Here is a 21939-nt window from a genome sequence, read left to right on the forward strand (position 1 = left end):
CTTAGACCTTCCAGTTACAGCATGGTGCAGCGTTTGCAAAGGAGAAAGTTTTCAGGAGCAATGCTGAATGTGTACAGGGAGCTCACTGAGATGCATTTGCAAGAAGGAAAGTACTATGCACTAACCACTTAGCATAGAGTTAGTGCCCTGGTCACAGAGCAAAGAAAGTTGGCAGAGTCACAAAGGATTTAGGGCTCATGGGAGACCCCAAGCAATGCTGAGGTATGGGTGAGGAAGAAGAATACACAAATAGATGACCTAGCCTTACCTTACAGGTTCTAGACTTTTCTCTGGAGACTAGAATTGCCAACGCAAAGAGGTAAACTATCATTTCCATGGGTCTTTAGAATTTTTAAAGTGCTTTCTCACTAGTTGATTTATCACTCAAAAGTTTTATAGTTGAGAAGCAGATTGCTGGAGACTTTAACTACTTTGACTCATTGGACTAGTTGCAAAACCGGTTTTAAACAACTGGTGCTTTTTATTTCAAGTTTAGGGGCTTTCTCTGTCACATTAAACTTCCTTCTACCTCTGTTGTTGTAGTTATTTCTAAGCCATTAACCCTTGTAAACTCAACTTGGGGGCCTGGCGTGGATCTCTCCTCAGCCTACAGGTCCATCTGTCTCTGCTTAGAGACAGACAAAACATATGGACCAGATTAAGAAGGGCGTCCCTGACCCTGTCCATCTTGCTATTCCATCTGTACCTTTTTCTTTCCATGAACCCTTGCAGACCCTAGACTGATTAAGGTTAACAGAGGATAGATAGGTCAATATTTGAGCTCAGGAACTGCTTTCTTTTGCTGTTCCTTCTTTGGTTAAAACCCCCTGTGATTCCCATCTGAAAAAGCACTGTAACATCACAAGTAAGGACGTAGATTTCAGAGCCTGACTTAGTTCTGAATCCCAGCATGACGAATTACTCGCTGCCTTAACTGTCTCTATTTCCTCATCCACAGCGGGAATTAAAAATAACTGTGTTTTGGTCTTGTGAGAGACAAGATAAAATATATTCAGTGTCTGATATAGTGCTAAATACTTAGCAAGTGCATATTAAATTTTAGTTATTATTGCCTACCAAATAATAGTCCCAGACACTTTAGCAAGGCTCAAGGCTCCTCACAGTGTGACCTCCTCTCCCCGCCTTACACTCCAGCAAGCCTGGAGGCTCCTTCTTCTCATGCAAGAGATTCCCTCAAATCCCTGTGCTGTTCTCTCTGGGACTCATGGGGGAGGGCAGAAGGCTATTCCACTTAAGGAGGAAGAGCTCTTCAGACCCTGACTCTGCCCCCCATGGAAAGAGTGGTTCCTTGCAGAAATCACTTTGAGAACATGTCCTTTGAGAAAGGGTTGGAAGGGAGGGCGCTGGAAACTGAAGAGTGAAATTACAGTGAATGATGGGTGATTATACATGAAAGATCTGGAGGGCAACTTGACAATTGAGCTGGAAAAGTCTCATCTTTTACTGATGAGACATAAGAGAAATGTGACTTTTTTTTTTTCCTGGAGAGCAGCCAGTAACTTACCAAATAAGTAGGAAAGGCGTGGGGAAAATGGGAGGCCCAAATGAGTCCCAATTAAGGTGGGACCAGTACATCCTACCATGTGAAATTATTCTCAAGTTTTAACATTAGAGTTAATTTTTAGACCTGATAAATTTCAGTAATTAGCTAGGCAATATAAAAAAAAAAATTCTGATTATACATGGAGTAGCAAAGACTAACAAAGTGTTATCAAATGATTATATTTAAATGATTTGTAAAAAGAGCACAGGAATTATTTCAAAAATAATGTGCCTCAGTTTAAAGTGCTTTAAGAGTTTGTCCCCTGGTTTGATAAAACATTTCCTTTACAATCTTGTTAGCTTTGATAATGGCTTAAATAACTTGTATGCATGACTTTGGTAAAGGTACTTTAGCCTAGTGTATGTGTAAATTATGATATGTTTTAATTAATGTTAAAATTAATATTGGTGCTAAGTTGTTGAGACCTTTCTGGATTCTGTGGCTTTGTTATCCAGTATTCTTTTCATTTCAAATGGCAGTTTTCAAATCAGTGCTGAACATATGTTAACAAAACTGAGAAGCGAGTGTGCTTTTCTTCAACCACTCAAAATCAGAGCTTTTCAGTGGCTCCTCCTGTTTGAACAATGTGCAGAGCAATGACTAATCTTTATTTTGCTTTGGGCCTCTGTCTTATTACTATCCCTGGCTCAACTCTGTGGGAGTCAGGAGGGGACAAATCTCTCTCCCAACCCCTGCTGTATATTGGCAGCTACAATCAGTTGTTGAGATCAGAGTGTGCTGTTAAGGAACCCCATTGTCCAAAACAAGAGACACACACATCATACGAGCAATGGGTCAGAGATGCTCTTTGTTCCATAGCAGAATATTTTACTAGGATCCTGGAGCAAAATTAATTATAGAGAACAAATTCTGTCCTTTATCCAGGTGTGTGGGAAGAGCAAGAAATTTGGGGCCTTCCTTCATAAAATGGGCATCTGTGAGTATGAACCTCTGAGAACCCGTTCAGATGCTACTGGACATAAAGGTCTCAGAGTTGAGGACCTGGGCTAAGCAACAGGTAAAAGCCTGGAGTGTGTGACCCTAAATCACCTGCCCATCCATTGATCCTACTCTGTTCTCTCATTTTAGGGATATGGAAGAGTCTCCCTAAGCTTTTCCTTAAGATGAATGTAGCCTGGGGAAAGGAACGTGACCTATGTAGTTGTTTTGGTGAAATTTTCAATCAAGTGATTACATGTTCCCATGGCACGTAGCTTGCAATTATACTTTTATTTGTTTGCTTGTTTACTTGAGGTCTGTTCTCCCTACTAGACTTGGTAACTTTCAAGAAGCTAGGGACCTCAATTGCTTTATTTACGGTGGTAAACCCACACCTAGAAGAGTACCTGACATATGCTAAGGACTCCATCAGTGCTGTTATATGAGTGGATACAGGTGTGTTGGACCAAACCACCGTGAGTCCAGGCTCGTGTATGAGAAGACACTGTGATAGCTCAGGGGAAGATATTATCTTTGCCTTCTGAACACTCAGAGGGCATCACATGAGCAATGTAAGATTTATAAAACCTTGGGTTTAATTCCCAAATAAACATTAGTTTGGCAATTATAGTGAAAATTAATGTAATTTTGAATATGACATCATTTACTGAGTAAAATAATGATTAGAAGTCTTTGCTCGTGACATATAGTGATGTAACCTAGGTTTGTGACACATCAAAAAAAATTAAGAAAGGAGAGAAAGTATCGTTTAGAGCAACCAGCAACTAAGAACTGCAGCCTGAATTCTAGACAGTTCTACATGGCTGCAGACAGGTTCACCAGTGGCAATGTGGCTCACTTATTTAGTGATCTTATGCAAGGCACATCTTCCTGGGTATGCAGTTTCCTTTGCAATTAAGTGTATCTTAGGGGCCTTTTCCAGGTCTAGAAATTTGGTGAGCTGTTTGACAGAGCTTGGAACCAAAACCTGCTGCAGAGGTTTACTGGTTCAGAGCAAGAGCTCCAACCATCATATAGTCTTGGGGATAGTCATTCCTATGTCCTAAAGTTATTAGAAAGTCTAAATAAAGAGTCACACTAAAAGTTCTTAGCATAGAGTCTAGCCAAGAATTAATATTCAGAAAGTTGGCTCTCATTATTTCTATCTTAAATATTACATATTTATGCTCTCACCCTTTTTGTTATTGGAAAGCCTCAAAATAGAGCTGGGATGATTTTTCTTCAAGCTGCACAGCAAAAACTCATGATAGACAGTTGGTCATTTAATTTATCAAAGCCATCCTCTGTGTGACATCAGGACCTTGAAGACTATGCCTTCCCCTATATTTTGAATGGTTTTAGGGTGTTGCTCATCTGTGCTTTTGAGAGAGGTCATGCTATCCCTGACAGAGTGACTGTGTGCCCCACTGCAAATGAACTCCTTCATAAGCATAGATACACCACTATGGCATGATATGCCTTTCCCAATAGAGTTTCTGGCCCAGAGCAGAGGAGTAATTCCTCTCTCCTGGTTTCTTATAAATTCCCTGGAAATTGAGTTTGTCTGAAGACTACTAAGGAAGTAAAAGGCTATATTTAGAAAACATCAATAGACTGGGCTCCATGAAAGAAAGCACATTGTGGGGAATGCCATCTGGTTAGAGACAGCTTCACTAGTGCTTGCAAAGGGCCTTTGCCTTTCCAGGTTGGAGAGGGGGGTGTGGAGCAAATGGTGCGCTGGCCCTTCCTTTCACAAAGTGTGTGGATTCTGCAAGTGCCAAGGCTGTAAGCGGGATCTCCTGGGCCTGTGCTTGTCCAATTCCCTGTCGCTGTAAGGTTCCCTGTCCTCCCTGAAGTTTTCTAACTGTTTCCTTCTCTCCACCCCTCCTCCTTTTTTTTTTTTTTTTTTTTTTTTTTAAAAACTGCTTTCTGCTTGGATCCTCCATAGGAACGCCCTGGGGTAAATATTGTTTTCTCTTTTCTTTGAAGTAAAGAATACGGGAAGTGGGCTTGGAGGAGGGTGCAAGTACAGTTGGGAGGGAAGGAGCCTGCTCGTTGAGAAAGGAGCGGTGAGTTTATACGAGTGGTAAGTTCTCACTGACAACCAAGAGAACAAAAGTGAGGAGTCACCAAGCCTTCTTGGACAGTGATCATTTTTATTGGTTGAGGTATGTATTTGGCTTAGAAGTTGCCTTTTTTAGGTAGGTAGCTATATGAATGTAACACAGTAAAAGAGTTTATAAAATATACAAAACCCCTGGATGCAAAAGACCTGATAATGCAATATTTTTGGATTATCTGTATTAAGAGTTCAAATGGAATAAAAGTGGCTTACAGGCCATGGCCTACAGCCATTAAGAGGGTCTTTAAATTCACATTCTGAGCAAAGCCAACATTCCTTGAATTCTATTAAATGTCTTCTTCCTACCTTGCCTTCGGTGGAAGAAAATGATCTTTTATCTCCCTGTCAGAGGGGATGCCGTGTACGGCGGAAGGACAGGGTAAAAGGCAGGCAGAAGCCCTTGTAGTTCCCATCTGATGCTCTGGATCCCATTTCCCCGGACTGTTGGTGTAATGGTACTCTGGGCCAACATGAGGAAAGAACCAGAGCCTGAGCTCAGTCTTTAGAGTCTCATTTCCTACCATCTGTGTCTTTTACAAATTGCAATTGTGTGAATTGAATGCAAAGATCTCAGGGGATAAGAAGGGTGGAGGGAGAAATGCAGGTTGATTTATTCATTTCATTCCTAAAACTAAAAAGGGAAGCATATTTTATCTATTAGGAGCAAACATTTCCAAGTGGCTGAATAGGGAAGCTCATTAGCTGTAGGGCAAGGATAAAGGTGGGCAGGGACTGGAGTTTGGGCCTTCTCCAACTGTATGGCTCTCTGCAGCTTGTGCTAGGTATAGGGCACCTCCGATGAGAAGGGACCGCGGAAGGAGCCAGCCATGCGCAGGTAGTGTGAGCCAGCGTCCTGGCAGGAAGCCTATGTGACATGCTTTCTCTGGAAGCGGCAGCCAACACAGCAGGGGTGTCCTGTCCCTACTGCCCTTCCCCACCCTGTTCTCCCCTGAACTAATGAGTTCTGCCAAGGTGGCAAATGTAGAGTCAAGGAAAGGACTAGCTTAAGTCCTCTGATGAGACTTGCTTTCAACCAGGGGTTCCCAGTCCATTCAACGAATATCATTTGAGAGCCTGCTACTCAAGAAGCACCAGACCAGGCACCATGGGGATCCAGAATGGATTGCCAGTCATGTTCCATAGTCGATCTCTCTTCCATTCCCATTCTGCTAATGTGTTAATAACCAGCATTACTCTAGGCATTGGGGAGAGGAAGTGTTTATTAAAATACTTATTACATGGATGCCTTTGTGCGTGCTCACGTGTTCTTCTGTGTGAATATACATGAGTGTGCGTGTGTGTGTGCACGCACACTCACATAAGAGTGTGTTCAAAATAGGGAGTGAATTGAATTTTTTGTGGGGTCTTCCTGAAGGGGGTCTACTCTGACCCAATATCTGGCCTCTTGCCTCACTATCCCCCCTTTTACTTTGTTGTTGTTAATGCGGTAGTGTGAATGCCACTTTCATTTCTCCCCCTGTCTTCTGATCCGTGGGGGCCTCTCCCCTGCAGAACTAACAAGGGGCGGGACATCAAGACCATCAAATCTCTGAGGGTGCTCCGAGTTCTGAGACCGCTGAAGACCATCAAGCGCTTGCCCAAGCTCAAGGTAAGGTTTTCCGAGTCCCCTTCTCCCATCTTGTCTTTAGCCGTGGTCAGCCTGCTTTCAGAGAATTATTTCTGAGAATAGTCCTTTGGCACACACAGGGACTGGGGTCCTTTCATCGGCCTGAGTGAAAGGTCTTTGTTTAAAAGAAAAATAACCAACATGCCAAGAAATCCATGAGGGGGCTTTGGCCTCTTGGGTCCAGACCCAGGTAGTATTTTATACATACTCTGGCTGTGGCATGTCACCCAGAAAGCACCCTGTGTCATTAAGGTGGACCCAGAACACCAAAATGGAAGTAGAAGTCTTCTAACTGTGTTGTGGCCAAACAGCAGGTCATGCTGAATAACCAGGGGTGGATAATTCTAGAGAAGGAAAGGATTTACTAGCCCTGCCCCTTCATATTTTTAAGGCACAGATAGGTCAGCAACTTGCCCAAGAACATAGTCATTTTTGGCAGAAGCAGAGAATGGGGAGGAGCTAACATGGATTAAGTTCTTCCTGTTTCCAGGGCCTGCACTTCCATAGGTATATTACCTTGATTCTCCTCCTTTCTAACCAGTGTCTCCCTGCTCAACCCTCCTGGGGCTTCTTCCCTGGCTGAGCCTTCCTGCCCTCAGGGTGTGCTTTACCATTCAAGTCCAGTTGGTTAACACATTGAACCCTCCTCCCCCCACACATATACTGCTGTGAACAGAAGCTGAAGCCTCACTGGGGAAAAAGTTTTTCCTCCTGAATTCCTGTGAGTGAGAGTTAGCATTCACAGCCCTGAGGTCCACTCCCTAATGCCCAGGCCACACGGCCAGCCAGAGTGAGCCACAGCACCAGGCCTGAGCATGGTCTTCAGGGGCTACGCACACTGTTCACTACAACCTTGTACCTGGTAATAGACCCAGCATTGTTCCAGGCCTCGGTCCATGTCCATAAATATTCATTCCTTTCTGCTCCACCCCAACAATACCGCCAGGGGGCTGAGGCCTTAACCAATGTTGTTAGCTGCAGCCCAGGCTCCAACGGTCTCTTCTTTTCTGAGCTATGTTGGGGTCCTAAGGAGATTGCAGACCACATAATGAGATTAGTTAATAGGCTGGAGAATGCGACCCCAGCCTTGGCTAATTCCACTTAATTAGGAAGCGCTGGCTTCTTGCTTTCTCTGCAGCTCCATCACCTGGGGGAAGTGTAGGTGGCTCTGATGATTCTACAAGGCTGCGTGCCACTCACATACCCTGCAGTGTTGAACTAATTAAACCAGCGATAGTCACCCAGCGCTGTGAAGAAACAACTGTACCAATGTGGCAACTGCACAAATGCAGTCCCACCATGGGGCTCAACTCTCCAGTGAACTAAACCTAAAAACCTAGAAAATAACCTAAAAATGGCTTGAAATGTGTCGAATTCCTGTGTAACTCCAGCTCAGGGCCTAGAATGGATTCTGCAGAGTGACATCCAGGCTTGTGACCGAAGCACCAGTCTGATTCTGTCCACCCAGTCCTCCCTTCTCTATGGGAAGGCTGGTCTCCATCCCTTCCTACATCACCTGTTGACTCTTCATCCCCAATACAGCTGGCTTTAAGCTAGAGAACATTTACATGTGAAGTATTGAACATATTTTGATCGAATGTATGGATTAATTCAAATTATCACTAAAATAAAGGTGTAATTTACTGCGCTCTCTGATCCATTTAGAAAGGTAAAGAGAAGACCATATGCATGCAATATATAAACCGAATCTAAGAAGGCCACCAAATAGATGTAAGGTTAGGGACAAGCCATGTAATGGCTAAAATGGGCTAAATGCTCTCAGAGATCCTTTCTGCGATAGATTTCTGTGCCTCCCACTAGCTGGAGTACACCTATTGGGATCCCACAAAGGACTTCCACCACTGCCTGGTGCCTTTTGGCCTCTACTGCTTTGGGGTTTACTTTCAGTTTCAGAGCACATGTGCCCTTCCAGGTGGTAGGTCCTGGCAGTCATGACCAGTTTGGAAGCCACCTCTGAATCCCATGAGGTTACTTCTTAGTAAGGTGATATCTCCTGAGGCACCTTCTCAGTGGGGCTGGCTGGTGGTGATGTGGCCCTAGCTCCGCTCTAGGCAAATGCACAGGCCATTCCAGGGACATACAGTGCTCTTTACTTCTCTTCGCAGGCTGTCTTTGATTGCGTGGTGACTTCCTTGAAGAATGTCTTCAACATACTCATTGTCTACAAGCTCTTCATGTTCATCTTCGCTGTCATCGCAGTTCAGCTCTTCAAGGGAAAGTTCTTTTATTGCACGGACAGTTCCAAGGACACAGAGAAGGAGTGCATGTACGTGCAGCCAGCACAAGCCACTCACTTTCTGCTAAAGCATGTTCCAGTGATGCCCACTTAACCCTCCATAGATAGGTCTTCTCTTTCTCTCTTACCCATCTCTCATTTCTTCTTTTAGGAAAAAAGGCATAATAGGAAACTTTTTGTGTCACACACAGTACATGGCATTTTACATACTGTTTTTCATTATCAATCTTTACAGTGACCTTTTGAGATAGGTTTCATTTACGTACTCTAGATGTGAAAGCTGAGGCTCAGGAAGTTTAAACTGCTCAAGGTTGCACGGTGACTAGTAAAAGGATTAGGATTTCATCTTCCATGTCTACTGGGCACCTAATACCACTTTTATTCTGCAATGATAGACTGCCTTTAATAATACACTGCTTTCTTCCTTGCATTTGTATCCTGATTATGACTTAGCCACATGATTGAAGTTTGTAGAATTTCCTTACTCTCCCACGAGCTGTAGTGAAGAGGCCCTGTTTCATTTGTACTCTGGTTTTAGAGGCAACTATGTAGATCATGAAAAAAACAAGATGGAGGTGAAAGGCCGGGAATGGAAGCGCCATGAATTCCACTACGACAACATTATCTGGGCCCTGCTGACCCTCTTCACTGTCTCCACAGGGGAAGGATGGCCTCAGTGAGTGATGGGTTTGAGTTGGCATGCTTGTCTGTGAGCTGGGATAGGGCCACATGGTTGCCTTGAGAAGCTTATTCAAGATGAATGAGGCTAACCCTTTGTTATTATACCAGGGAAAGTAAGTGGTTATGAGTGGGTGAGAGCTGGAAGAGAGGAGGAATGAAAAAACTTAAAGCAAAAATCAAGAGGGAGATAACAAAGTCAGAGATGTTTGAAACTCTTCTTGTTTTAGCCAATTGCGTTAAGTGGAGTCATCTGACTCTTGTACAGCAAATGAGTTTTGAATGGCTCTCCACCCCTTAGAAGAATTCCCTGGGGACTGTTTTGAATACATTTATCCTCCAGGTTGGCCCTTCACCTTGGGATTGAGGGTTAAGAATGAGTTGGAAGACTCAGAGACACTTTCTGTGGTCACACCTCTATGAAGAAGACAACAGAATGCAGTTTCTTAGGCTGCTAATGTCTGATTTTTCAGAGACTTGGCAATTATTAAGACCCCACTTTCTGGTGGCAGCATACTCTAGTTGGCAGTATGCCAGGAAGTCCAGGGGGTCTCCTGGTATTGAATATGACAACCTAAGCTATAAACTAATGTCACTCTGTTGTTTAGCAGTTGGATGCATGATGGAACAGGGCATAGAAAAAGCAGTGGATCTGGGGTCACTGGATCTTCACCACCTTGATTATGGACCCTAAAAATTATGGTGGATCTGCAAAGTCAAAGAAGTCATATAAGAAAATATAATAGGTGGCACATCTCCTAATGAAGCCTTGAGTCAGAGCCACTGCCAAGATTTCCATCCACCATCCAAGCCCCCTCATTCTGTCCCTACAGAGTCTTACAGCATTCTGTCGATGTGACAGAGGAAGACCGAGGACCAAGCCGCAGCAACCGCATGGAGATGTCCATCTTTTACGTGGTCTACTTTGTGGTCTTCCCTTTCTTCTTTGTCAATATCTTTGTGGCTCTCATCATCATCACCTTCCAGGAGCAAGGAGACAAGATGATGGAGGAGTGCAGCCTGGAGAAGAACGAGGTAAAAATAAGTGGTCTAGAGCATGGGACAGCAGGGGCTCCAGAAAGGGCTCTTGGACAGCAGTGGTAGGAAGGAAGACTGAATTTTCTTGACTTTATGAAAAAGGACAAAGAAATGGGAAAGATTAGTTATTCAGTCATTAAGTAAACATTTTTTTAAGAATCAGCTCTTTTAAGACTTAGGCATGAGGCACAGAGAACTGGAAGGTTTAAGATGTAGTCCCTACCCTTATGCCGTGAGTAGTGTAGAGGTGGTAGTAAAAGATGTGTGCCAAATTTACATTAAGACATTTGCGTACCTGGCTCTGTCCCTCTGTGGCATGTATTTGCTATAAGGATAGGGAATATGACTTGCTTATTGCTGCTTTTCCAGTAACAAGCATAGTTCTGGCACATTGTCGAGCTCATTATTTTTGTAATGGAAAGGAACCAGAGACTGTTAGAGACTATGAGAGAAATACAAATAAAGTGCTCTGGGAATGCCTAGGGAGATAGAGTTTTACTTCTGACTGAGAGCATCAGGTAAGGCTTCCTGCCTAATCATCTCAGCCACAGGCTGTGTAAAAGGACATTACTAGGAACCATAAAGTCCATATCCCATATGATATCCCAGTGCTGTGTACAGTTAAAGTGACCATGCACCTGTAGTTTTGTCTACATAATCCCTGTTGCCATCTTTCCTTTTGCTTGTCTAGCCCTATCTTTGTTTTCATACACTGTCCTGTTTTTCTAGCCACCTAACAGAGAGCCCACCAATGTGCAAGGTTTAGGGGACTTGAGCTTGAGCTAATAGCTGTGACTTTCCTTCAGAGGGCGTGCATCGACTTCGCCATCAGTGCCAAACCTCTCACCCGCTACATGCCGCAGAACAGGCATACCTTCCAGTACCGCGTCTGGCACTTCGTGGTGTCGCCGTCCTTTGAGTACACCATTATGGCCATGATCGCCTTGAACACCGTCGTGCTGATGATGAAGGTGAGGGGGTGGTGGCTTGCAGGCATTCAGGAGACTGAGCCTTGGGGCCCGTTCCCTCACAGAGCAATTACATGTGCCCTCGAGACACTGGGCAGACACTCCAGCATTCAAGTCTGTTGCCTCCTTACCTCCTTTAACACTGTGGAATCTCTTTTTGATCTTGTCCCATTCAACAGCCCAGCTTCTGGATCTTTGGAGCAAAATGCAGTGAGATACATTGTAGCAAAGAAGTACAGTAGCTCCCACGACCAGAGATGCTGATGGCAGTCAGATTCAGTCAGATTTAGACAAGAGTGGAAATGTATGATCTAGGTGATCATGGGGTTCTAAAGGAGTATTGGAAGAGGTTTGATCTTATTTAATAAAAACTGGTAAAGTAATTAACTCCAGAAAATGTTTCTGTCCTGCCCACCTTCATCTCTAGGAAGACTGGCTATTTTGCTAATAAGTAGCCACAGCTAGGCATGGTCTGTGCTCTCCTCTGTTTTGTTTTGTTCTGCTACATGGGATCCATCGTCCTTCTCTCCAGCACTCGATGCACGTCTCTCCTCTGACACCACACACCAGAGTGTCCCCCAAGGGCAGGGATGAGAGATGGCCAGCCTCAGTGACAAAGAATAACCCCCTCACCTTAAGGGTTTGATTCTTTTTCTCCTCTTTTCTCTTCTTGGCAGTACTACTCTGCTCCCTGTACCTATGAACTGGCCCTGAAGTACCTGAATATTGCCTTCACCATGGTGTTTTCTCTGGAATGTGTCCTAAAGATCATCGCGTTTGGCTTCTTGGTATGTCATGGCATTTATCCCAGCATCACACTTGTCTTCCCTTCCTTTTGGATGCATTCCCAGCCTTTGTTGGAAGGGGGGTGGTTACCGCTATTCCAAAAATGGTTCACCTGACCTAATTATGGGCCTGTTTCAATAAACTGCCATAAAGACAAGAGGATGTGTGAGGGTGTTAGGAGAAAGGGCAAAGGATCCCCAGCTCCAAACTCATCTAGCCATCAGTTCTGGTCCTTTCAGGTTCTGTCAGTGGTTTAGGGATGACAGTCATTGGGTCTTGCTAAAACTACAATTTATTTGTTGATAGGAACCAAACAAAGATTGGACTAATAAGCCTTGAGTGTTTGTTTATTGGTAAAAGGTATGAGATTTTATAATTCATATGGGAAAATACCTGTCTCTCTTAGCCTCAAACATAGCAGATACTAGATTTTACCTAATTGTCCTCCTCCCGTTAGTTACATGAAGCGTAATTTCTGCCTACAAAAATAAATGTTTATTGCTTAAGTTTACAAAGACTAATGACCTTTAAAGTGCGTGCGTGTGTGTGTGTGTGTGTGTGTGTGTGTGTGTGTGTGAAAGAGGGGGGGTGGAGGGAGAGAGAGGGAGGGAGAGAGAGGTTGATAGGTAGATATACTGGAATTAGGTTTGAGGGGGATTGGGATGAGTTTTTCTTGTATGAGTCTTACTTTTCTTCAACTATTAATTATAATTGCTTGGCACATTCTTGCATCTGCTCTCAACAGTGTTAAGCAAACCTAGCCCTTTGCTTTCAGTGTCCTATAAACAAAATAATTCTCTCTGCACCCCCCCCTCCTTGCTTCAGCGTTTACAGTGAGATCAGTGGGATGCAGGTAAACCCACTTGACAGCTGTTTCACACTTATTTAGTGTGTGAGCTACCATTTCAAATTGTGTGTGTATGTGGCTTTCCCTGCAAGAAAAGAAACTTTGCTTATTATCTGAAAAAGGGCTTGTCTGGTAGCGGTTTTAGCAGGGACTCTGGGCTGGGCCTGATAATTGTGAGTGTTGATTGTAGGGGCTGCTTTTGGTCTCCTGATGGGTCTTTGAAAAGTCATTAACTTGATGGTTTGGGGAGGGGAGTTGAAGAGAACCCATTGCAGGTGGCTCTATTGTTGTTTGCTTGACTCCCCTTTGAGTATTTTGAGACTTGAGGAAATAAAAAAGTAAAAAGAAACTGCCACCAACAAAGATGCCTTTATAATACAGTCTAGCCGTGAGCAGGGTGAGCAGAGTGAGGGAGAAGCTGGTGCCACAACAGGGAAAGTTTTTCTATGCATCTTGATTACTTGCATGTACCATTGACATTGTCTGTGACTTAAGTCCCCAACTGTGTGTTAATTATGGTGAATGCTGAATACATACTTACAGGCTTAACTAGACTGGCCCCAGAGTCTGCCTCCTTCCCACCCTCACCTCCATATTTTTATTCAAGGTCTAGAGGCATTTTCACCCGTTAAAAGGCACATTAGGTCCAAACAAGTCTTTACACTGATATAGTACTCTAGGTTTCCAGAATATCCTAATGTATACTATTTTGTTAGATCTTCTCAGTGACTCTGAAATACACATGGCAGATGCCATCATTATCATTGTCGATGTTGTTCATTTAAATGAGGAAATTGAAGTTCAGAAAAATGGTATAGCTTTTTTAAAGATGACACAATAGGGGCACCTGGGTGGCTCAGTCATGTAAGCATCTGACTCTTGATTTTGGCTCAGGTCATGATCTCATGGTCTGTGGGTTTGAGTCCCATGTTTGGCTCAAAGCAGTGCAGAGCCTGCTTGGGATTCTCTCTCCCTTTCTCTCTGTCCCCTGTGCCTCTCATTCTCATATTCTCTCTCTCTGTCTCTCTCTCTCTCTCTCTCTCAAAATGAAAAATAAATAAACTTAAAAAGAAGATGACCCAATAAAAGGCAGTAGAATTGGAAAGTAGGATGGGAATAAAAAAGGAAGAAGAAAAAAGAGGGAGAGAATGAACATATATTGTTTGCCATATTAAGTATTCATTTTAGCCTTATAACAACTCTTTTAGATAGGTGATACAGTTTCTTATATGGATGGGTCAGGGCTCATGAAGATTCAGTACTTTGCCCAAGGTTACTAAAAGGCAGAGCCAGCATTCAGATTCTGGTCTAATCTGACTTGAAAGCCCATGATCTGTCCACAAGAATCTACTAGTCTACACTACACTAAAGCTCCTTCACCTGGAATCCAGAGCTTCTGTCCTCTAAGACCTAGAGTCGTATTCTCTCTCTACTGTATGAGGGCCTAAGATCAAGAAGCTCACTCCAGGTTGGGAATAGTAGAGCCCTGAGAAATTATGAACTCGGAGACTCAACTTAGTTCAATTCCTGAGGAAGTAGGTACTCTTCATGGAAAGTGAGTTTGGGAGGCTGTGTAGCCTGTTTCTCTACATGCCCAGCAGATGAGCCTCCCTAAGCCTTAGTTTTGTCTTTCAAAACGAGGATCACAATAGCTATCTTAGAGGTTTATATACTTTGTTGTGTATACCCAGTTAGGCAATGTACCCAAGGTCCTTAGGTTCTAGTCCTGAGAAGGTGCTCAATAAAGGTAGCTTTGCTCTTACCACACTCCTTTGCTCTCCCAACTGCATGTCTCTGCTGATTCTTCTTGCCACTCCTACCACTGAGTGTTTTATGAACATAGGATATTGATCTTGACGTACCTGTAGGATCTGTGGGGGACACAAATGAACTGAAAGAATGCCAAGGGACTACCCCATATCTGGCACATGTCATAAAATTCACTAATGCTCATTGTGAGGGTAGGGGAGTTAACTTTAGCTGTGCTCTGAGAGTCTCCTATGGGAGGTGCTGCCCAAGGACAAGCCAGTGACTTTGGAAACCCAAGTATTCTGTTTCTTTTAAGGAATGTAGTCCAAGGTATGTGTTCACCTGAGCACTGGAGATAGGAGGAAAGCCTCCTCTCTCTGTTAAGCAGAGTGTTACATGGCTGGTGCATCTTCCAGGTCCTTTATTTCTCCTCCATTTCCTTCAATACACTCATTTTATTACTCAAAAGTTGTAATAAACTAGAGAAAGAGGGGAAAGATGAAGTCTTGTTTGTCCTATTGCCCCGTGGAGTTAGGAGGAGATTTTTGGCACATCTTTGACCTTTAATCACTTAGAACATCTCTGTGATTTTTATTAATAGTTGAAAGTCAGAACTGTATATTTATAGAATCACATGGTATAATATAGATGACTTAAAGTTGTAGAAAGCCTTAGAGTGATATTGTAAATAATTTTATTGCCTTATGGGTGACAATGATCTTGCCTTTTTTTGGACTTTATAATGTTCTTGGCCACAAATCTCTTTCTTACATATTTTTATGCAGCTTTTTAGTGACAGATTCAAAAACAAGGTCTTCAAGTAGTGATGAGACTGCTTCCCAAATGAGAAATGCCCAAATCAGTAAAGGAGAAATAGCATTTCCGATTAGACATAGGAAACTGAAGTCAAAGTTAGGATGACCTTGTACATGAACTGACAAGTTTTAATTCCAAGTTACAAACTTATGTAATGAAAGGTGTCTCTTCACCATTTCTTTTCCTCCTTTTTCTGATGCTCCCATGACCGAATTCACATGGCAGAACTATTTTCGAGATACCTGGAATATCTTTGACTTTATCACCGTGATTGGCAGTATCACAGAAATCATTCTGACAGACAGCAAGGTGAGTGGCTCATACATCCTTGTCTTTAAGCTTGGCCCTGGAATAGCAAAAAAAAAAAAAAAAAAAAAAAAAAAATCCTTCTGTGCGTACAGCCCATTTTTAACTCGTCCAGCCAAATGTGTAGCCCTCTTGGTGTTGGGAGTTCATTTCCTCATTCCTGAGCATCCACCAGAAAATGCAAACATTGGAGGGCACTGACTGGATCTCATGGAAGGTTCTGTTTCATTTGCGTGACTCAAAAAGCAGCTACCTAATGGGGTGAGTGCAATAGACCATACCAGAAGAGGGCTCGTGTACACAGTGTCCTGCTAGATTCTTTAGGAGGCACAAGAGAGGCATAGTATCTTTGCCATCAAGGTTGTTAGACCTGAATTGTTACCCTAAAACTGTTTATCCTAAAGAAGACTTGGAGGGTTCATCATAACTCTCTTTGAATATTGACATGGCCACCATATGTCCTGGAGGGGTTATTAGGTATGTTCTTGGGCATCTAAGTGCAGTTAGGACCACTAGGCCTGCTTAGAAGACTAGGGAGGTTAGTTTTGTATGATATATGCAGGGCACTCTTCTGGGGTCCTACCCATACCCTTCTACCTGGGAATAGAGTGCAGGCCTGGGAAGGCTTAGAGAGATGGTCCTCACTGGCCCATCAGTTGACGATGGGGTTGAAAACAAGACAGAATCTGTGTCCAATTCCATGATCTGAATGAGGGATACATATGCAAATACTAGTGCTTAGTTTTTGCTAAATGACCATAATGTCACTAATTATATGCTTCCTTTTGGTCCACCAGCTGGTGAACACCAGTGGCTTCAATATGAGCTTTCTGAAGCTCTTCCGAGCTGCTCGTCTCATCAAGCTTCTACGCCAGGGCTACACCATCCGTATTTTACTTTGGACTTTTGTACAGTCCTTTAAGGTAAGCAGCACCAGATCCTCCTCTCTTTCTTATCAGACAGCACAGCTGGGCCACACAGTGTCATTACACTGGTCCCTTCACCTCGAGGAATGAGTGTTTGTCAGAAGCATTAAATAGATACAGCAGTTCTTAGTTATAATGCAGCTCAGCCAGGCAGCAGGCAGCTTGTGTTTAACTGGAGAGAATCTCATTCTAGAAAAACACCTCCACATTATAACTCAGTTCCCTTCTTTGTTCGCTGAGGCCTGTTTTATCAGGTGTGCTCCCTCTCGAGGTATTCCAAAGCTCCTCCAGCGATCCTGTCCAAGTAGAGAGCCAGACACCTGTAGTAATGCATCTTCTGCATTTTGAGGGACTTGCCAATGGCTGTAGGTCACGTTAAAAGTTTTTCAACGTGGGGCGCCTGGGCGGCTCAGTCGGTTAAGCGTCTGACTTCAGCTCAGGTCACGATCTTGTGGCTTGTGAGTTCGAGCCCTGTGTCAGGCTCTGCACTGACCGCTCGGAGCCAGGAGCCTGCTTCTGATTCTGTCTCCCTATCTCTTTACGCCTCCCCTGTTCACGCTCTGTCTCTCCCTCTCCCTCAAAAATAAATAAACATTAAAAAAAATTAAAGATAAAAAGTTCTGCAAGTGGGGCGCCTGGGTGGCGCAGTCGGTTAAGCGTCCGACTTCAGCCAGGTCACGATCTCGCGGTCCGTGAGTTCGAGCCCCGCGTCGGGCTCTGGGCTGATGGCTCAGAGCCTGGAGCCTGTTTCCGATTCTGTGTCTCCCTCTCTCTCTGCCCCTCCCCCGTTCATGCTCTGTCTCTCTCTGTCCCAAAAATAAATAAAACGTTGAAAAAAAAAATTAAAAAAAAAAAAAAAAAAAAAAAAAAAAGTTCTGCAAGATAATTCATAAGTCCCATCCATGTCTTCATCAGTGTGTGTTTCCTGAACCCCTGAATGTATGGTATGCTAATGGTCACCTTTGTGTCTTACTATCTAATAGGATGCTTGGGCAAGGTTAATGTGGTGAGCTTCTTTGAATGGTCTCATGGGGCTACACAGAGGTGTATGTGTGATAAATGTAAGTTTTAAAGATACCTGAAACCCACTTTAATGACAGAAACTTCCTATAAAAGAAGTTTTCCAAACATATTTAAATGTTTTCAGGCTGTAGCAGATATCATAGTCTGTTTTTAAAGCTTTGGGAGTCTAAGTGCTGCCCAAATGCCTACTATTTCCTCTTAAAGCTTTTGGGAGCACCTGGGTGGCTCAGCTGGTTAAGTGTCCGACTCTTGATTTTGGCTGAGGTTGTGATCTTATGGTCATGAGATTAAGCCCCAGGTTGGGCCCCGAGTCAGGCTCCATGCTGGCCATGAAGCCTGCTTAAGATTCTTTCTTTCCCTCTCCCTCTGCCCTTCCTCTCCTCACACATGCTCGTTCACTTTCTCTCTCTCTCTCAAAAAAAAAGCTTTTCAATGAATGTGCTTTAAAAATAAATTTGATGAAATTGATTCAAAGATGAGAAATCATGAATTTACTAAATTGCCTCCTTTAATTGTTTATGTATTTTAATTGAACTAAAGAGGTTAAGCCAGTGAATTCAGTGATTTCTTCTTCACATTTGGAAAAGTGTGCACCCTACACCATCATTACTGACTTATTCTCCATTGAGATCCTGCGGGTTTGATATATGAGAAGAGTTGTAAGGATGTTCAGGCTCCTACCAGCAACCTTGACATTTTTATCATATCCATAGTAATTGCTTGGTGTCATAACCCTCTCAATGGGGTATCTCATCTATTCTCACCTCAGTGGAAAGAATTTTTCCAAAGCCACATGACAGAGGAGAAATCTAAAACCTTAGCAAGAATTTACCGAGTCTCAGGTCAATTTGGATTTAGAATCTGATACACACACCACTCTTTAAAACCTTTTTGTTAGAGACCTTTCGAATAAGTTACAGTTAGTGAGTCTCTCAAGAAATATGTGTCAGCCTGTCACATTATCATGCTCGCCAGTTCTCTGTAAAACTGCATACTGTTGAGGGCAAAGAAAAGCATGTCAAAAATTGATGGTCAAATGGTTGGCTTATTGCAGTGAATATAGAACAGTGAAGACAAGGTGAATCAGCCTCTAGGTGACACTGTGATGGATAGGTGTTTCCTTTTTGGAACAGTCCCAGGACACAGTATAGAAATTGTTTTCTGAAAGTCGGCTTAACAAAGGTTCCCTCTGCAAATACACAGCAAGGAGCCACACAATATAAACTGCCCCCCAGGGGCCATGGCGTAGCCACGCCCTCCCCCCCCCCCCCCCACCAGCCGTGACCATAGCTCAGTTCTCCAACCAATGACTCCTACTTTGTTCTTCCCTCTTTATCCTTATTTTGAGTTAGAATTTATAACATGATAAGAAAGGAGATCAGAATAAATCTTTGATCTTTTCCCAAAAGCTGGCGGGGTGTGGTAGGGAGAGATGAGCTAGGGACTGGAGACCTTGGAGTGTAGAAGGTAGAATAAGGGCAGAAAGTAAGCAGAAGGTGATAGAAGGTAGCGGCACCTCAAGTGGTAAGAAACCTGCCTCCCAGCCCTCTCCTTTCAGCAGACGGAGTCTTCACACGGCCCCTTGAAAGGCAGCCATTTCCCTTATAGATCCTGGGAGTCAGCACCTCACTGGAGAGGGGATTCTGTAGGCAACTTGGTCGCATTTTAATTTTATCCTTTATTCTAAAGTCTATTCTAAAAGTCTCCCAAGGCTCTTCATTTAGTTAGCTCTGTTCATAAGCCCTGCCCTGCCCCTGCAGTCTGAAAGCCTTCAACTAGTCTCCTGGGAGGCGCATTGCACACACTCAGGATAGAATGGAGACTGCAAGCTGCAGGGTCCTCCAGGAGGCTTCCTGAATGGTAAAGGAGAGAGGCTTCCATGTCAGCATGGAGATCACCCCCAAATCATAGAGCCCTCCCTGGCCCCCAAAGGAAATTGCCCTACATCCTCCCCCAGCCAGTTCTCTGTAGGTAGGCAGTTCCCTACCTCACATCTCTTTCACTTGCCCCCTTCACCCCTACAATTGAAATGTTATCATCCCACAGTGGCAGTTAGCTTACATGATATGGAATTTTGTGCCGCATGGCTTCATGGCAGGGTTTTGCAATGGCTAACACTTAAAGGGCTTTTTGGAATTTTGCATGATATGTAATGAAGTGCCAGGAGGCTTAAACATTGGAAAAAGAGTTTCATCGGAAGATGAAGGGGTCTTCTAGGAACTGACAAACAACTGAGACCCCTAGCCGGCTTCTTTGCTTCCAGATTCTCTATTATGGGCTTGGCATTGAGTGAGGGAGTGGGAAGGGGTAACATAGGTATTTGAGGACCCAATCTAGGTGCTTTCTGTGTAATTTGCATCACAATTGCCCCGGTTATTAATATTCTGCATGCAAAGTGGGATGAATCTCAAGCCCAGGAAGTTTCCCTAGCTCTCCTTAGAGATCTGGGCCACACTTCTGGGTGAATGAACATTCTTGACAGAAAGTAAATGACAAGTCTGTCTATGGACAATAGCTTACATATTTGTCAGAGGACATGGACATCTGCAGAAGTGTGGCACTCCAAATCAGAATAGCCCCAGGGAATAGGGAGTTCCAGCCTTCCTTTAAAATCAGCTTCAGGGCAAGAGTTCTAGTACTGCCTGTAACTGGGTGTGGAGCCTGTGAGCTGCCTCCCTTTGAATTCATGGTCCTATCTCTGCTTTCTCTCCAGGCCCTCCCCTACGTCTGCCTTTTGATTGCCATGCTTTTCTTCATCTATGCCATCATCGGGATGCAGGTGAGCTGGTATATTGGGGCCTGGTTGGGGACAGTGACAGATTGTCACTGGCTCACCAGCCTTAGCATCCAAGGTGGAGGGTGCTTCGAACCCCTTTTTGCCTATGGGCATGCTCCCAAGATCTTATTGCAATGTCACCTTGGGAATTTTACATATGCACGGTTCCCCACTCAGGTTACCAAGGTATTTGCAGTACAAATCTGGTACAGGGGTTTCATCTGAGGTTATCAGATCATGGTGCTGACTTACAAGTAGTGGGACTTCTGTGAACACAACAGTAGGGCTAAAGCAAAAGTGACACCACTGTTCTTAGCCAGAGAGGTCTCACATAAGACCAAGGAGGAGGTGAGGCTCATGATGATCCATTTCTCAGCATCTCCCATATTTGAGCTAGACCTAAAAGAAGGTCAGATGGTCGTTCCCTCATACACAACAGCACAAAATATATCTGAGTTAAGTCTTGAATGGCTGAGATTTACACCCTAAGACCTACGACTGGGAACAACTCAAAGGGATCCTAGCAGCCTGCCTAATCCTAGGGACACCCAAGGGCCATGTTTCCATCCTGGATATTTATGCAGGTAGCCAGAGGTCCACTGAGCAGAAGATGTCATAAGATCTTCCTAAAGTGACTGTCATTTGTGGCAGGTGGACTCCTACTATAAACAGTCAGTGACACATCCCATGAACATATCCAGTTAGATACACTGGACTGTCTGCTTGTTTCAGGGGGGCTAACTTTCTAACTTGGAGATGTTGAGACTAAACCCTAGCATGGAAATTCAGCCAAGTGGCAGTCTCCTGCAGTCAGGCAGTCTGGCTGCCTTTGGACTGCCAGCTGCCTTCTCAACAGTGCCTGCCATCTGGAGCCACTGCACACATCTCCCATGCTTGCTGTGTCAGCAGCCTTTTGGCAAAGCATCTCTGAAATGTCTCTTCTTTATGCTCCTCTCTCTTGCATGCACTTCTTAATTTTGTTCATCTCCTAACTGTATTACTGGAGAGATTTTTGTTCTCCCAAAATACAATAGAATGTCAAGTATCAAAAAGCGTGAGACTTGGTTGAGAAGTAGTGAGTTCTCCTTTAATGAAGATATTTCAGGAGAAATGCCATGATGGCGTCAGAGCTGTGCTGTAAGCAGAATCCCTATGGAAATTTACGATCAGCTTGATGATGTCTATTAAGTCCCTTCTAACTCTCAAATATTTGATTCTAGAATTTAAATGTTCTTGAACAGCCAAATGAAACTTAAATTTTTGTCCATGATTAAAATAGGTCTTACTTCCTTTCATTTTCAGTCAAAATAAACTAGAATAACACCATCTCTAGTACTAAACTATTAGCATTATTGCTGATAATGATGATAATGCCGTTTACCAATACTTGAATTCCTGGGTGTGCCAAACACTCTCCAAAATGTTCTAACCCCATTCTTCCTCCCTGTCTGCAGGCACACGCACAATACGTGACTAACGTATTTGAAAGTGATGTGAAAATGTTTATGGGTGGGTTT

General features: G+C 43.6%; 1 protein-coding gene across 5 annotated transcripts in view; it reads left to right on the forward strand.

Annotated features, from left to right (window-relative positions):
• CACNA1E (calcium voltage-gated channel subunit alpha1 E) overlaps positions 1–21939 on the forward strand; it is a 660165-nt gene that overhangs the window by 599985 nt on the left and 38241 nt on the right. For all 5 annotated transcript variants that reach the window (XM_086694634.1, XM_086694632.1, XM_086694633.1 and 2 more), the window contains 9 exons: positions 6138–6234; positions 8379–8539; positions 9048–9185; positions 10021–10222; positions 11032–11196; positions 11871–11981; positions 15617–15700; positions 16495–16620; positions 20360–20425. In XM_086694634.1, the coding sequence (XP_086550760.1) occupies positions 6138–6234; positions 8379–8539; positions 9048–9185; positions 10021–10222; positions 11032–11196; positions 11871–11981; positions 15617–15700; positions 16495–16620; positions 20360–20425 (1150 nt within the window). The remainder of the gene's footprint in view (positions 1–6137; positions 6235–8378; positions 8540–9047; positions 9186–10020; positions 10223–11031; positions 11197–11870; positions 11982–15616; positions 15701–16494; positions 16621–20359; positions 20426–21939) is intronic.

The sequence above is a fragment of the Puma concolor genome, chromosome E4, assembly GCF_028749965.1.
Source record: "Puma concolor isolate L17-30 chromosome E4, mPumCon1.1.hap2, whole genome shotgun sequence".
Classification (NCBI taxonomy): domain Eukaryota; kingdom Metazoa; phylum Chordata; class Mammalia; order Carnivora; family Felidae; genus Puma; species Puma concolor.